Source organism: Perca fluviatilis, chromosome 1 (assembly GCF_010015445.1).
Source record: "Perca fluviatilis chromosome 1, GENO_Pfluv_1.0, whole genome shotgun sequence".
Taxonomy (NCBI): Eukaryota; Metazoa; Chordata; class Actinopteri; order Perciformes; family Percidae; genus Perca; species Perca fluviatilis.
The window spans coordinates 6,644,403-6,661,902 of record NC_053112.1 but is presented as its reverse complement, the minus strand read 5'-3'; the positions used below and the strand labels follow the sequence as shown (position 1 = coordinate 6,661,902).

Below are 17,500 nucleotides of genomic sequence, written 5' to 3'. Positions count from 1 at the left end.
AAATGATGTTAACCCTTGTGTTGTCTTCACCGGCGTCCATGAACTTGTCATGTTTTTTTGACTTTTTGGACGCTTTTTGTATGCTTTTGGTGCTTTTTTAAATGTTTTTGTCCCTCTTTTCAATGCTTTTTTTTAAATGCATTGTCAATAAACCTAATAAAATGACATTATACCTAATTTTTGAGTTTTAAATAAAGCAGATATCATGAATTATTTTGACTATTAAGATCAGAGGATGTTGAGTGAATCACAGACTGTCCGCGTTTGGTTAGGATGCTGTTTTTTTTTTTCAAATGCCATGAAATTAAAATAAAACAACCTAAATTCAATGGAAGTAATCGTTACTCTTACCTGTGAAGAACATGGATGCATGGATGTATATGTCGTCTGGGTCCCATACAACGTACATGCATGCATCCGAGTTATTTTGGGGCAATTTGGTTGTTAAGAAACCCAAATTTCTGATATAAAAAAACTTTGAAAACGTGTCAAATTTGACCCGAGGGCTACAGGAGGGTTAAATCATACTAAGAAACGAGTTGTCTGTGTGCACCCTTCCGCTGTTTATAATTCATGCAAAAATATATTTGTTTAGGTGTCAAACTGACTGATTGATAGGCTCATTTCAAGTGTGGCTTTTAATTTCCATATCTATGTAGGCAAATCATTCGTTCAGTGATGCAGATATACAGATGTATAGTATATACAGACCAAAGGGTTGTGACGTTAACAGATTAAAGGGACTTTCACACCTGAAACTCCGAACCACAAGGTCCGGACCAAGGTTCATGTTTTTTTTTTGTTTTTGCATTTGATCCGGTAAGTTTTGCATTCAAACTGCAGTTAAGCAAACGCACTAAAGATCCATACGTGACAAAACTATGTCCAGCCGTCACCACTTAACAAGCAAACTACTGATTTATTCTCAGCTCTGATAGCCCACAGCTTTCTGCTCTTGAGCTCAGATGGGAAAAGGGTATTTTACAGTAACTTTGAATGCGAATAGCAAAAGCGAGTGTCAAGTAAACGCACCGTTGTCCCGTCTTTGTTGTTGCTGCAGGCCGTTAACGTCTGTTTGAATCCTCTCCAGCGAAAAAACAGACACCCTTTACCCCGTTTAACTGTCAGCATTTTAACCGTGTTTAATCAAGCTGCTAGCTAACGGTAGGCTAACGTTAGCTGCTGTCAGGTGTCACTAGCGCTACATGTATCGATACTTCTGTTGCCTCTAACGTTCGTAGAGTTTCGGGGCATCAGAGGGGGCAGCGATGGCATTTACTGTAAGTGGCACCGAAATGAGGCACCAAAATCCGCGTTGCTATTCACACCATACTTTTGTTGTACTGCACATTGCTGCAGCTCCTCTTTTCACCCTGTGTGTTGAGCTCTCTGTTTTAGCTACAGAGTGAGAACTCTCACTTCTGTTACATCTTTGTTGGGAGTCGCACACGTGCAGTAGCTAGGTAAGGACTACTAGCCAGTCAGAAGCAGAGTATGAGGGCGTGCCCTGACAGTACCTAGGTAAGGACTACTAGCCAGTCAGAAGCAGAGTATGAGGGCGTGCCCTGACAGTAGCTAGGTAAGGACTACTAGCCAGTCAGAAGCAGAGTATGAGGGCTGCCCTGACAGTACCTAGGTAAGGACTACTAGCCAGTCGGAAGCAGAGTATGAGGGGCGTCCCTGACAGTACCGTAGGTAAGGACTACTAGCCAGTCAGAAGCAGAGTATGAGGGCGCGCCCTGACAGTACCAAGGTAAGGACTACTAGCCAGTCAGAAGCAGAGTATGAGGGATGCCCTGACAGTACCGTAGGTAAAGGACTACGAGCCAGTCAGAAGCAGAGTATAGGGCATGCCCTGACAGTACCTAGGTAAGGACTACTAGCAAGTCAGAAGTAATATGGAAGGGCGCCCTGACAGTACCAAGGTAAGGACTACTAGCCAGTCAGAAGCAGAGTATGAGGGCGTGCCCTGACAGTAGCTAGGTAAGGACTACTAGCCAGTCAGAAGCAGAGTATGAGGGCGTGTCCTGACAGTACCAAGGTAAGGACTACTAGCCAGTCAGAAGCAGAGTATGAGGTCGTGCCCTGACAGCAGTTGGTGAACAGTGTTTTCTGTTGGAGATGGTAAGTCCCTTTGGGGGGGCCTTTGGGCTTTTTCACTTTGTAAACCCAACATGCACAAAAAAAGATATATAACACAATAAAGGAAAGGGGAAAAAGCCAAAAAGCGCAATACGAGCACTTTAAATTGGCTAAAAACTTGCCGAACCATCAGTCCTTTTTAAATATAGGCGACTGCAGTTAGATTAGATCCCCAACAGTGAAACTTGCTGACGTTTCCGTTCCTGTATCAGTAAACAGAAAACTCTCCTACAGGTCTCTATCTCCAGCCTCCAAGCTCCAATTAACCCTCCAATTAGCCGCCTCCTCCCGTCTGTGACTGTGACCGGGGGGATGTTTGGAGACGAGGGTTAACTCCTCCCCCCCCCCCCACAGGAATTAATCATTCAGATCATTAGGGTTGCCTCCCGAACACACACCACACCAACAAGGGTCTCGAGCTCCAGCAAAAAGGCCGCTGACTCACCAGTTGTTGACCTGCAGGTTGGTGAGGCCGGTGTCCAGAGCCAGCTGCTTCTTCTGCTCCTCCGACGGGTACGGGTGCTACAGAGGGACAAAAAACACACAGATGTCAACACCAACATGCCAGTGAAACATCATAGGGTCATTTCTTCATCTTCCTCTTCTTCTTCTTCTCCTTCTTCTTCTCCTCGTTGTTAGTTTTGAGCTTCGAAGCTGCTTATTAGCGCTAAAGGAGGGAGGAGGGGCTAGACTCATTAAGGGGATATGAAATGGAGCATAATTAATGTTGAGCCAATTAGAGAGGGAAGCCAAGTGGAGAGTGGGAGCTTTTTTTTTTTTTTTTTTTTTTTTTGGGGTGTGTGTGTGTGTGTGTGTGTGTGTGTGTGTGTGTGTGTGTGTGTGTGTGCTGGGGTCGTTGAGGCTTGTTTCTCTAATAGTAGAGGATCAGAACAGGCCTGAGGCTGCACAGCTCCATCCCTAGAGTCTCCATATGTGTGTGTGTGTGTGTGTATGATGCTTTCAAAATGTTTGTGTGTGTGTGTGTGTGTGTGTACAGTATGCATCTGTCATATGTACTGATCTGTATGAATAGTATAGGCTACGTCTACACGGCTACATTTTCTTTTTGAAGCAGCGTTTTGAGACAAAAACGATCTCCGTCTACACAAGAGTTTTAGCTCCAGTAGCAGACCTCATCTGCGTCCACATTAACACGTCTGACAACACATATCACATGACCATTCACACACACACACACACACACACACACACACACACACACACACACACACACACACACACACACACACACACACACACACACACACACACACACACACACACTCTTCACATGATGTGAAGTAGGGCTGTGTGATTCTTGACCAAATACCTCAATGTCGATATTGCGAAGATATTGTAGCGTTGACTATTGGTGTCCCTAAAGTGTAAATACGTTTTATTTATTTATTTAACCTATGTTCCTATGTTTCTGTGTCTAAGTGACTGATGGGAACAACAATCTTTGATATTGGTCCAGTATTAAGTGAGATCGCTGCAGTCGGCAGCAGAGAAACAAGCTGCAATGTAAGTTAATAGTAATTGTCCAGCTTGTATTTACCTTCACTTAAGTGCTGGTTTTGCCGCTGACAGACTCAGATTATTATTTTAAGTGTCTGATAACATTATGGAAAGGATTTCTAAGGAGGTCGACCTTTCTGTTAAAGAGTAAGATCCTTTTTTTAAACGTAAAGACATCCACGAAATTGCGTTCGCTAAAGACGAATAATGTAAATAATCAGTGATTTTAGCATCGTAAAATACACTTCATTCAAAGTCGACAGAAACAAAATAACTAAAAACCTTGGTCGTTTCCGTATCTTTTTCCAACCATCACAACACAACTTTGGTTTGCGAAATAAACACATAGTTTACTGATTTCCATGTGAAAATGAAAAGCTGGGCCCTATACACGCAAAAATATTGCTTTTTAAATGGAGTCTGGTGGGTTTAGGAGATATCGTCAGAACTGTTTCTGGTTAAACAGAAAGGTCTCAAAGAGGTTTTTAAAGGTCTATCTCTGAAGGGATCCTTTCCATAATGATGTCAAACACTTTGAATATTAATCTGAACCTGTCAGTAGCAAAACCTGCACTTTTGCAAAGGTAAATACGAGCTGGAATATTACTATTAACTCACACTGTAGCTTGTTTATCTGCTGCCACTGCAGCTATCTCACTTAATACCTGGACCAATGAACAGAATTTTGTTCCCATCAGTCACCTCTACACACAAACACATGGGGGAAAATATTGTCCTGTTTGAAAAAACAACCTTTAATTAAGATGAAAACATATGGCATTAGTATCTGCATTTAAAACCACCACTAGCGCCTGGTTTCAGCTCTAGATACACAAAATGGGAGTGGATAGGAGGGGAAAGTTCACGTAAAGCTGGGCGAACGATAAATAACGCGTTCTCTGCAACAGCTGACAGCGAAGTAGAGAGTTTCTTCATCATGTTGACCGAAACCAGCTGCTGCGGATCCTCCGGCTGCACGCCGCGCCGCCCGGTCCCTGACCCAGATAGCGGCGCTTTCAGGAGCTATTTTCACACTGATGTAACACTGCTGGTTAAAAAGATCAGGCTCGTTAAACTCCGCAGAGAGCAGAGCATCCAAACATACGGACACATGGTGGAGACTTTTTATTACTAACAAACAGACAGTAAAAGAAATGGACCACCAGACCCCCCGTCTCTGGACCAGAGACCAGTGAAGGATGGTCAAGAAGTCTCTTTCCGGTGCTGGCTGAGCTGTTACTGAGCAGCCCCCAACTGAGCTTGAAGACGTAGATGTGACGTGGAGCAACCTGTCTGAAAGTGTGAAGTCTCTGGTAGCTGTGCCGAGAAATCTCAATCATTCCCAATCTTACAGAGACGGGAGAGAGTGAGTAGGAGCTGTCCATGGACGTAGGAGCAGGAGCAAAACGCTATTGGAAATATTTTGTCCGATGCTTTCATGGACTCCTTCGCACGGTGTCAATCTATGTTCACTATATATTTTGGCCCCCACCTAGTTATGCGCGCACCAAAAAGATGGGAAACTGTTTTTCAACTTGCAATTACGCGACAATCAAAGCAGAATTTGGGTCTAAATTTCCGGCACTCTGTGAGACTCAAAATTCCCCAGAAGCAGCAGAGAGATGGCATATTCAGGCTGAGAAAGAGCTTGTTGTGAGTCACCAGTGGTGGACCATTCGAGGAAATGTAATGATTGTTTTTGCTGGATTTGCTAAATTCTAGGGATGGCTTTGGAACGCTTTTTGCTGACTTTTTCAGGGCTTTATGTGGACCAAACTGTATAAGTGAGACTATATGAGACATGCAATCATTGGAGTCAAAGATATGTGGACTCTTTTCCGGATGAAATTAAAGCAATAAACCTCCATGTCTGGCCCTTGGGTGCAATTCTCTTTTTCCAGTGTGGCCCTTAGTGAAATTTGAGTTTGACACCCCTGCTCTACAGGCTTCTCCTTCGACTTTTGAGGCCTCCACACTCCACTAAGAGCTCCCTGTACTCTCACGGTAATTTCCTCTGCTACAGTAAGTCTCGTGGGTTAAGGAACCAATCGCTAGCCTATTTTTATAAAAAGGCCGCTACGGAGCCAACACTAGCTACAAGGTAATGGAGCTTTATACATTGTGTGGCTTTAGAAAATAAACAACGGACAAATAGAGCTCTTTTAAACCTTCAGATGACAGTTATTCACTGGTAACGTTGACTAGAATGAATGGGAGTCAATGGGATGGCTAACGGGGCACAGTACCTGTTCCATTTCGGTAGACTTCTCTATTTCAGATGGAAAAATTTGGCAGGAAGGAAAACCTGCCGCAGACACCCCATTCATTCTTACCTACCAAAAGTGATTTAAGAACTTTACATTTTCTCGGTTTGAGCAAAACTGTCGAAAGAAAGGATCCGGGCCGTAAAGTCACGCGTATTTAATAGTCTCCAAACTCCTCCACAGTGGTAAAAACTATAAAAGTAGATGACATTTTAATGATCTTGATCTCGATGATGAGTGTTTAATCGTCTAATAAATGTCAGCTGTACCTTGGCCTGCGATATTGTTGGTAGGTTAAGTTATAAAAACATTGTATTTTATAAAATGCATGTGTGTTTTGAGTCCTAATGTGTAAATTAACTAGTAACTAAAGCTGTCAGATTAATGTAGTGGAGTTAAAACAAGTCCAATATTTCTCTCACTAGATTGTCCCATCCACACTTTCACAGCACTAAAACAAGTTGAGTGGTTTTAAAACCTGCAGAATCCCCCCACCCAAAACGGGAAATAGCACACACGGCCACGGAGATCACGGTTCAGGGTCTCATTTCAGAGTTTCCACTTCTTCTTTTTTAATCTGGAGCCACCTGCTCATTAGAAAATGATAATCCTGTTAGCGAAGGAGTGAGGAGTGCGCATCACAGTTCACCAATGACTTATGTGCCAAAACCAACCATCTTGTTGTTGTTTTACCTCACCGGGTGTGCAGTGGTGTGGGGGCACGCCACGCCACGCTGTGAATACACTGTTGGGGGGCTCGGTACTTGTGGGATCGACTGGGGCGGCCAAAATATCCTTTTATAAACATGCTTTACAAAACGCAACTCAGGGGATTTCAAATCGCAAAAAACTTTACACCATAAGTGAGTCTACTGCACATTTACCAATGAGCAGCAGGAGAACACACACAAGACAATACAATAAATAACACACACACACACACACACACACATAATAATACACTATACACACACAAATACACTACACACACACACAGATGTGATGTGGGGAGGTGTTGTTGTTTAGTGTCCCAGTAAACCTTTAAGAGGGTGTAATTACTACTCATTTAAAGGTGTGTGTGTGTGTGTGTGTGTGTGTGTGTGTGTGTGTGTGTGTGTGTGTGTGTGTGTGTGTGTGTGTGTGTGTGTGTGTGGAGGGTGGTCCCCTTAAAGTGCATTAACACAAAATCTAACAGCCAAGCTCATAAAGCCGAGTCATAGCCAACGGGGTTACACACACGCACAAACACGCTAAGAACATAACACACACACAAAACACATCGCATACACACAGAGCTTTTAACGCTTTTATTTCATGTAAAAGTGTAAAACCTCCCTCCCCTGTTGATGTAATCAGTGTGTAATTCCTCCGCCGCCTCAGATGTTATTCTTTGCTTCCTTAAATGACTCTTTACAAATCGGAGTGCATGCAGCAGGTGCTGCGAAGCCTGCTGTGTACCGCCATTTGGTTTACAGTCACCACACTAAAGAGCTGCTTACTACAATACATGTGACCGGCCAAAAACAGCTGGAAAGACTGCACGCTCAACCACTAGAGAGAGGCTGAATTTGACACACCAACAACACACACACACACACAAAAAAAACTCCAGCCGCGGGTATGAAGAGTCGAGACAGTGTTCTTCTATGGTGATTTGTAGTGGTGGCACCACCCCAAATTTCTGCCACCACAGTATCACAAATAGGGTGTACAAAAAATGTAGTCGCACTTTAACAAGTAGAACTATAAGGTTATTGTCCCCCATTTAACTCCACATACGTGGTTGATGTAGTTTTTTCCAAAATCCAACTTCCCCCAACAAAAAAAAAAAAAATCTAAAAACACCCAAAAACATCAACTCAAACGCCGCCCAATTCAGAAAATTAGCTGTGGCTGAGGAATGCCCTAGCCAAGGACAGATGAGTTAGCAGGAAGCCCGATGACCTCACAGCCCTCCCCTACCCCCACCCCACCCCCACACCTCCCCCACCCCCCAACCATCAGAGGTCAGAGGGTGGCACCCACCACCATCCATCCATCAGGCAGCTGTTTACAGCCACAGAGCTGCAGATGTGGGGTGATGGCGTAGCCACGGGCGATGGTGATCGGCAGGCACCAACACGCGGTCCAGCCAGCTCCAGCAAAGCCGCAGCAGAGACATCAAACAACCGCCGGATCGTTAGGTACCGAAACGGCAGAGACGCTCTCAAGGATCGGAGCTGCCCAACTCAAGTCTTAAAGGGATACGCCACCGCTTGTTGAAATAGGGGCTTATCATGGTCCCTCTAGCTGTAGATAGGTGAAATAGGGCTTATCATGGTCTCCCTCTAGCTGTAGATAGGTGAAATAGGGCTTACATGCCCCTAGCTGTAGATAAAGGTGAAAGATAGGGCTTATCACGTCCCCCTAGCTGTAGATAGGTGAAATAGGGCTTATCATGGTCTCCCCTAGCTGTAGATAGGTGAAATAGGGTCTATCACTGCCCCTAGCTGTAGATAGGTGAAGTAGGGGCTTTATCAGGTTCCTCTAGCTGTAGATAGGTGAAATAGGGCTTACCATGGTCTCCTCTAGTGTAGATAGGTGAAATAGATCTTATCACGGTCTCCCCTGGCTGTAGATAGGTGGCCAACGAATTTTGTCCAGTGCAAGTAATTAGTGTTTTGTCTCTTGTTGGCCACTACACACAACACTAACGCACTAGAATTATAATATGGGGCAACGACTAACAAGACAATCACCTACTACAAAAGACTCACCACTACACGAACCCACTAAAGACCCCACCTACCCTAGCAGCCCACCAACAGCTAGAGGAGCCCACTACAATAGGAGACCCACCTATCTACAGCTAGAGAGCCCCACCCACTACACAGAGAGACCCCACCATCTACAGCTAGGAGACCCCACCCACTAAGCTAGAAGACCCCACCTCTACAGTAGAGGGCCCACCACTACAGCTAGAAGACCCCAAACTAGAAGCCCAACTAACTAAGCCCACCTACCCAAGCTAAAGACCCACCTATCTACAGCTAGAAGACCCCCAACCTATCTACACTAGGGGAGACCCCACCCATCTACAGCTAGAGGGAGACCCCACCCATCTTACAGCTAGAGAGACCCCACCTATCTAAAGCTAAGGAGACCCCACCTATCTACAGCTAGAGGAGACCCCACCCACCTACCTATAGCTAAGGAGACCCCACCTATCTACAGCTAGAGGAGACCCCACCTATCTACAGCTAGGGAGACCCCACCCACCTACAGCTAGAGGAGACCCCACCTATCTAAAGCTAGAGGAGACCCCACCTATCCACAGCTAGAAGGAGACCCCACCTATCTACAGCTAGGGGAGACCCCACCCATCTACAGCTAGAGGAGACCCCACCTATCTAAAGCTAGAGGAGACGAATAAGCCCTATTTCAACAAACGTGTATGTATCCCTTTAGTAGATCCAACTCAAGCTTAGTTTCCTAGTCAACAGTAGGCCAAGTTAGATCCAACCAAGTCTTAGGTCTTTAAGTAGTGTCAACTCAAGTCTTGTGGTCTCTAAGTTAGATCAACTCAAGCTGTAAAAGTTTTGGTAGAACCACTTAGGTCAGTTGGAGAGTCAATGGGTCTTTAAGTTAGAGTCCAACTCAAGTCTTAAGTCTTTAAGTTAGTGTCAACTCAAGCTTAGGCTCCGAGAGTCCAACTCAAGTCCTATTTCTAAGCTAGTGTCAACTCAAGTCCATTTCTAAGTTAGTGTCCAACTCAAGTCTTAAGTCTCTAAAGTGTGAAAGGGGGTTAAGTTCTTAGACAAGAACAAAAGGTCCAGCTATCAGGACTGTTAGTGGGTCCAAATCTAGACCTTAAACTCTTCTGTGTTGGGTAAAAATAAAAGCTCTGTCGTGCCCCCCTCCCTGCAGTGAAAATCACATCCATTACCCGTAACCCCGGGACCCAGGGTCTGTGTGGGGGTGCTCTTTAACCTCGCCCCCCACCCCTACACACACACACACACACACACACACACACACGCACACAAGAAATGAGAGTGTGGTCACATACATCACGGAGCTTTCTTCCCTGACAGTGAAATGAGCGTCCAGATACAATGAAGCCAGGAGGGGCTAGATGGAGGGAAGGGATCGCGAGGAGTCTGGAAAGACCGGAAAGAAAAAATAATAAATTAAAAAAAAGTTGTGTCTAGGACAGCTTCAACTTAATTAAGGCTCAACAAAGTAAGGTTTTTTTCTGTAATAATCTGAACTGATTCTCTTTACTTTTCGTGTAATAAGCTGTCAAACTGAATTTTTATCAACAGGGAATCTGGACTATAGGAAAAAGGGGTGAATGCTAGCTGCACACACACACGCACACACACACACACACACACACACACACAAGCATCTTGCACATAATAATCACAATAACACACACACATACCACATAATACCAAGATCTGCACACACACACACACATACACACACAAGCATCTGCACACACACACACACATATAACACACACACTCGCAGCAAGTAAGCTAGCAGCACACAAGACTGTATTCACACACAGCACTAACACCAACACACACACACACTAGCAATGTCAACACACAGATACAAACCTACTACACAATAATAGACACACACACTTAAACACACACATACATACATACACTCACACAGCTTCAAACACTCAGCAAAACCAAACACAACACACACTTACCGACATATGCAACAAACACACACAAGCATACAAACACACATCCATACAAATATAAACACACACACTTAAACACACACACACATTGTTATCCGCGATGTATGCGCTGCACACACACACACACTCTCACAAGACATATGCACAAAACACACACACGCATACAAACACACACATGCATACAAATATAAACACACACACTTAAACACAATAATATCATCATAACCCTATGCATGCTGCAAGTATCAATAATACAATACATTAACACCAAAACACACACTAATAATACTAACAATAATAACCACCAAACACAATACACTCCTCACAAGACATATGCACAAACACACACACGATACAAACCCAAACACACACGATACATACATTCAGACGCATTAAAGACGCGATCGCACAAATGTCAACACACACTATCATCATCATCATCATCAATAAACACGCAGAACGAGCAGGAAAATGTACTTAATTAAGCATAAAAATGAATTATGCAGAGTGGTATTATATACTGTAGTAGTTTCTGTTGTTGCATGTTGAAACACCTTGTTCCATTGAGAGATTTTGGGCTAATTCGTCTTCCATAACCTTTCTTCTTTTAGAGTGGAAAGAAACTACACCACAGTCCTAGTCATCACAACTCTAGTTTTGGTTGAAATAAACACATAGTTTACTGATTTCCATGTGAAAATATGCTGGCTCTATACACGCTAAAAATATTGCTTTTTTAAATGGAGTCTGGTGGGTTTAGAGCTAGATACGTCAGAACTGTTTCTGGTTAAACAGAAAGGTCTCAAAGAGGTTTTTAAAGGTCTATCTCTGAAGGGATCCTTTCCATAATGATGTCAAACACTTTGAATATTAATCTGAACCTGTCAGTAGCAAAACCTGCACTTTTGCAAAGGTAAATACGAGCTGGAATATTACTATTAACTCACACTGTAGCTTGTTTATCTGCTGCCGACTGCAGCGATCTCACTTAATACTGGACCAATGTCAAAGATTTTTGTTCCCATCAGTCACTTACACACAAACACATGGGAAAATATTGTCCTGTTTGAAAAAAAAACAACCTTTAATTAAGATGAAAACATATGGCATTAGTATCTGCATTTAAAACCACCACTAGCGTCTGGTTTCAGCTCTAGATACACAAAATGGGAGTGGATAGGAGGGGAAAGTTCACGTAAAAGCTGCGGACGATAAATAACGTTTCTCTGCAACAGCTGACAGCGAGTGAGAGTTTCTTCATCATGCTGACCGAAACCAGCTGCTGCGGATCCTCCGCGGCACGTCGCTGCCCGTCCCTGACCCAGATAGCGGCGCTTTCAGGAGCTATTTTCACACTGATGTAACACTGCTGCTAAAAGATCAGGCTCGTTAAACTCCGCAGAGAGCAGAGCATCCAAACATACGGACACATGGTGGAGACTTTTTATTACTAACAAACAGACAGTAAAAGAAATGGACCACCAGACCCCCCGTGTCTCTGGACCAGAGACCAGTGAAGGATGTCAGAAGTCTCTTTCCCGGTGCTGGCTGAGCGTTACTGAGCAGCCTCCAACTGAGCTTGAAGACGTAGATGTGACGTGAGCAACCTGTCTGAAAGTGTGAAGTCTTCTGGTAGCTGTGCCGAGAGAAATCTCAATCATTCCCAATCTTACAGAGACGGAGAGCGTGAGTAGGAGCTGTCCATGAGCGTAGGAGCAGGAGCAAAACGTTGCTGAAATATTTTGTTCCGATGCTTTCATGGACTCTCTACGGCACGTGTGTCAATCTATGTTCACTATATATTTTGGCCCACCTAGTTATGCGCCAAACCAAAAAGATGGGAAACTGTTTTTCAACTTGCAATTACGCGACAATCAAAGCAGAATTTGGTCAAATTTGCCGACTCTGAGACTCAGAAATTCCCCCCAGAAGCAGCAGAGAGATGGCATATTCAGGCTGAGAAAGAGCTTGTTGTGAGTCAGCTGGGTGGTAGCCTACTGAGGAAATGTAATGATTGTTTTTGCTGGATTTGCTAAATTCTAGGATGGCTTTGGAACGTTTTTGCTGACTTTTTCAGGGCTTTATGTGGACCAAACTGTATAAGTGAGACTATATGAGACATGCAATCATTGAGTCAAAGATATGTGACTTTTTTCGATGAAATTAAAGCAATAAACTCTCCATGTCTGGCCCTTGGTGCAATTCTCTTTTTCCAGTGTGGCCCTTAGTGAAATTGAGTTTGACACCCCTGCTCTACAGGCTTCTCCCTCGACTTTTTGAGGCCTCCACGTCCCACTAAGAGCTTCTCCTGTACTCTACGGTAATTTCTCTCCTGTGCGACAGTAAGTCTCGTGGTTATGAACCAATCGTTAGCCTATTTTTATAAAAGCGTCTGCTACGGAGCCATAACGTGAGCTACAAGGTAATGGAGCCTTTTATACATTGTCGTGTTTCTTTAGAAATAAACAACGGACAAATAGAGTCTTTAAACGCTTCAGATGTACAGTTATTCACTGTCAAAGTGACGTCAGAATGAATGGGAGTCAATGGGATGCTAACGGGGCACAGTCTGTTCCATTTCGGTAGACTTTCTCTATTTCAGATGGAAAAATTTGGCAGGAAGGAACCGCTCGCAGGACCCGATTCATTCTTACCTACGAGTGATTTAAGAACTTTACATTTTCTCGAAGGTTTGAGCAAAACTGTCGAGTGATCCGGGCCGTAAAGTCACGTACGAATAGTCTCCAAACTCCTCCACAGTGGGTAAAAAACTATAAAAAGTAGATGACATTTTAATGATCTTGATCTCGATGATGAGTGTTTAATCGTCTAATAATGTCAGCTGTACTTGGCCTGCATATTGTTGGGTAGGTTAAGTTATAAAAAAAACATTGTATTTTATAAAATGCATGTGTGTTTTTGAGTCCTAATGTGTAAATTAACTAGTAACTAAAGCTGTCAGATTAATGTAGTGGAGTTAAAACAAGTCCAATATTTCTCTCTCTCTATTAGATTGTCCCATCCACATTTTCATGCAGCACGAAAACAAGTTGAGTGGTTTTAAAAACCTGCAGAATCTCCCCTACGCCAAAAACGGCGAGCGTAAGCACACACGTCACGGAGCATCACGGTTCAGGGTCTCATTTCAGAGTTTCCACTTCTTCTTTTTTTTAATCTGGAGCCACCTGCTCATTAGAAAATGATAATCCTGTTAGCAGGGAGCGGCAGCTCAGGCCGCATCACAGTTCACCAATGACTTATGTGCCAAAAACCAACCATCTTGTTGTTGTTTTACCTCACCGTGCTGCAGTGGTGTGCAGGCGCACGCCACGCCACGCCGCTGTGATATCACTGTTGGGTGTGTGCTCGGTACTTGTGATCGACTGGCTGGCGGCCAAAATATCCTTTTATAAACATGCTTTGACATTGAACGCAACTCAGGGGATTTTGCAGAATCGGCCAATATCAAACTCTCTTTATCACTGCAATAAAGTCTGCAGCTCTCCTTTCATCTGCACATTTACCGTAATGGATGCAAGGCATGGCTGGCAGGTCTGAACACACGCACAACGCACACACACACACACACACACACACACACACACACATACACACACACATACACACACACACACACACACACACACAGATGTGATGTGGGGGAGGTGTTGTTGTTTAGTGTCCCAGTAAACCTGTTAAGAGGGTGTAATTACTACTCATTTAAAGTGTGTGTGTGTGTGTGTGTGTGTGTGTGTGTGTGTGTGTGTGTGTGTGTGTGTGTGTGTGTGTGTGTGTCGGAGGGTGTTCTGGCTCCCCTAAAGTCGTACACAAAATCTAACAGCCACAGCTCATAAAGCCGAGCCACAAGCCAACGTGCTGTTTACACACACACGCAAACACGCAAGAACGCACACACACACACACGTACACACAGAGCTTTTTAACGTTTTTATTTCATGTAAAAGTGTAAAACCGTCCTCCCTGTTGATGTAATCAGTGTGTAATTCCCCTCCCGCTCGCTCTCAGATGTTATTTTGCTTCCTTAAAATGACTTCTTTACAAATCGGAGCGCATGCAGCAGGTGCTGCGAGCTCTGCTGTGTACGCTGCCATTTGTTTACAGTCACCCAACTCGTTAAAGAGCTGCTTTGGCTTACAAATTACACATGTGACTCCGTCAAAAAAACAGCTGGAAAGACTTTGCACGTTCAAGCGCTTCGACAGAGCAGCAGGCTGAATTTGCACACACACACACACACACACACACACAAAGAAACTCCAGCGTCGGTATGAAGAGTCGAGACAGTGTTTCTTCTATGGTGATTTTGTAGTGGTGGCCCACCACGCCCAAATTTCTGCCACCACAGTATCACAAATAGGGCTGTACAAAAAATGTAGTCGCAATTTAACAAGTAGAACTATTCAGAGGTTATTGGGCCCGTCCAGTTTAACTCCACATACTGTTGTGTTGATGTAGTTTTTTCGTCAAAACGTACGCTTTCTTCCGAGTCGACTATTAGACGAACAACTCAATTCAGTGTTGTTCGGACAGGACTGCCCCCACTGCTAAAAAAAAAAAATCCTAAAGGAAACACTGCCAGAGAAACGAGTCCTGAACTTCAAAGCCAGCGCCGCAATTACAGAGAAGGACTTCAGCGCGCTGAGCTGAGGAATGGGCCTCCTGAGCCGAGCGGGACAGATGAGTTAGCAGGAAGCCCCGGGACTGACCTCACAGCCCTCCCCTACCCCACCCCCTACCCCCCCCCACACCCTCCCCCCAGCCCCTCCAACCATCAGGAGGTCAGAGAGGTGCCCGGGACACCTCCATCCATCCATCCATCCATCAGCAGCTGTTTACAGCCACAGAGCTGCAGATGTGGGTGATGGCGAGGCCACGGCGATGGTGATCGGCAGGCACCAACACGTGTCCAGCCGCCTCCAGCAAAGCCAGCAGAGACATCATCAACCGTCAGGATCGTTAGGTACCGAAAAACCCAGAGACGCTCTCAAGGATCGGAGCTAGCGTCCAACTCAAGTCTTAAAGGGATACGCCACCGTTTGTTGAAATAGGGCTTATCATGGTCTCCTCTAGCTGTAGATAGGTGAAATAGGGCTTATCATGGTCTCCTCTAGCTGTAGATAGGTGAAATAGGGCTTATCACGGTCTCCTCTAGCTGTAGATAGGTGAAATAGGGCTTATCACGGTCTCCTCTAGCTGTAGATAGGTGAAATAGGGCTTATCATGGTCTCCTCTAGCTGTAGATAGGTGAAATAGGTCTTATCACGGTCTCCTCTAGCTGTAGATAGGTGAAATAGGGCTTATCATGGTCTCCTCTAGCTGTAGATAGGTGAAATAGGGCTTATCATGGTCTCCTCTAGCTGTAGATAGGTGAAATAGATCTTATCACGGTCTCCCCTGGCTGTAGATAGGTGGGCCAACGCATTTTTTTGTCTCAGTGCAAGTAATTAGGTTGTTTTTTTGTCTTTTGTTGGCTCACTTTTACTCACAACATGCTAACCGGCAACATAGGATTCCATTCACTACGCTAAGCTAACTAGCGCCGGCGCTGCCGGTGTTGCACCGGACTAAAACAATGCATGCACAGAAAATGCGTTGGCCCACCTATCTACACTAGAGGAGACCTCACCTATCTACAGCTAGAGGAGACCCCACCTATCTACAGCTAGGGGAGACCCCACCTACCTACAGCTAGAGGAGACCCCACCTATCTACAGCTAGAGGAGACCCCACCTATCTACAGCTAGAGGAGACCCCACCTATCTACAGCTAGAGGGGACCCCACCTATCTACAGCTAGAGGAGACCCCACCTATCTACAGCTAGAGGGGACCCACCTACCTACAGCTAGAGGGGACCCACCTATCTACAGTTAGAGGAGACCTCACCTATCTACAGCTAGAGGGGCCCCCTACCTACAGCTAGGGGAAACCCCACCTATCTACAGCTAGAGGAGACCCCACCTACCTACAGCTAGAGGGAGACCCCACCTATCTACAGCTAGAGGAGACCCCACCTATCTACAGCTAGGGGAGACCCCACCCTACTCTACAGCTAAGGGAGACCCCACCTATCTACAGCTAGAGGAGACCCCACCTATCTACAGCTAGAGGAGACCCCACCTATCTACAGCTAGAGGAGACCCCACCTACCTACAGCTAGAGGAGACCCCACCTATCTACAGCTAGAGGAGACCCCACCTATCTACAGCTAGGGGAGACCCCACCTATCTACAGCTAGAGGAGACCCCACCTATCTAAAGCTAGAGGAGACCCCACCTATCTACAGCTAGAGGAGACCCCACCTATCTACAGCTAGGGGAGACCCCACCTATCTACAGCTAGAGGAGACCCCACCTATCTAAAGCTAGAGGAGACCGGAATAAGCCCTATTTCAACAAACGGTGGCGTATCCCTTTAAGTTAGAGTCCAACTCAAGTCTTAGTTCTCTAAGTTAGTGTCCAACTCAAGTCTTAGGTCTCTAAGTTAGAGTCCAACTCAAGTCTTAGGTCTTTAAGTTAGTGTCCAACTCAAGTCTTAGGTCTCTAAGTTAGAGTCCAACTCAAGTCTTAAGTCTTTAAGTTAGTGTCCAACTCAAGTCTTAGGTCTCTAAGTTAGAGTCCAACTCAAGTCTTAAGTCTTTAAGTTAGAGTCCAACTCAAGTCTTAAGTCTTTAAGTTAGTGTCCAACTCAAGTCTTAGGTCTCTAAGTTAGAGTCCAACTCAAGTCTTATTTCTCTAAGTTAGTGTCCAACTCAAGTCTTATTTCTCTAAGTTAGTGTCCAACTCAAGTCTTAAGTCTTTAAAGCGTGTGAAAGGGGGTTAAGTTTCTTAGACAAGAACAAAAGGTCCAGCTATC

At 44.7% G+C, this 17,500-nt stretch overlaps 1 protein-coding gene across 1 annotated transcript in view; it reads right to left on the bottom strand.

The window, feature by feature from the left end:
* Positions 1–2,583: 2,583 nt before the first annotated feature.
* LOC120568096 (homeobox protein Meis1-like) overlaps positions 2,584–17,500 on the bottom strand; it is a 67,884-nt gene continuing 52,967 nt past the window's right edge. The window contains exon 9 of the mRNA XM_039815363.1: positions 2,584–2,664. Within this exon, the coding sequence (XP_039671297.1) occupies positions 2,584–2,664 (81 nt within the window). The remainder of the gene's footprint in view (positions 2,665–17,500) is intronic.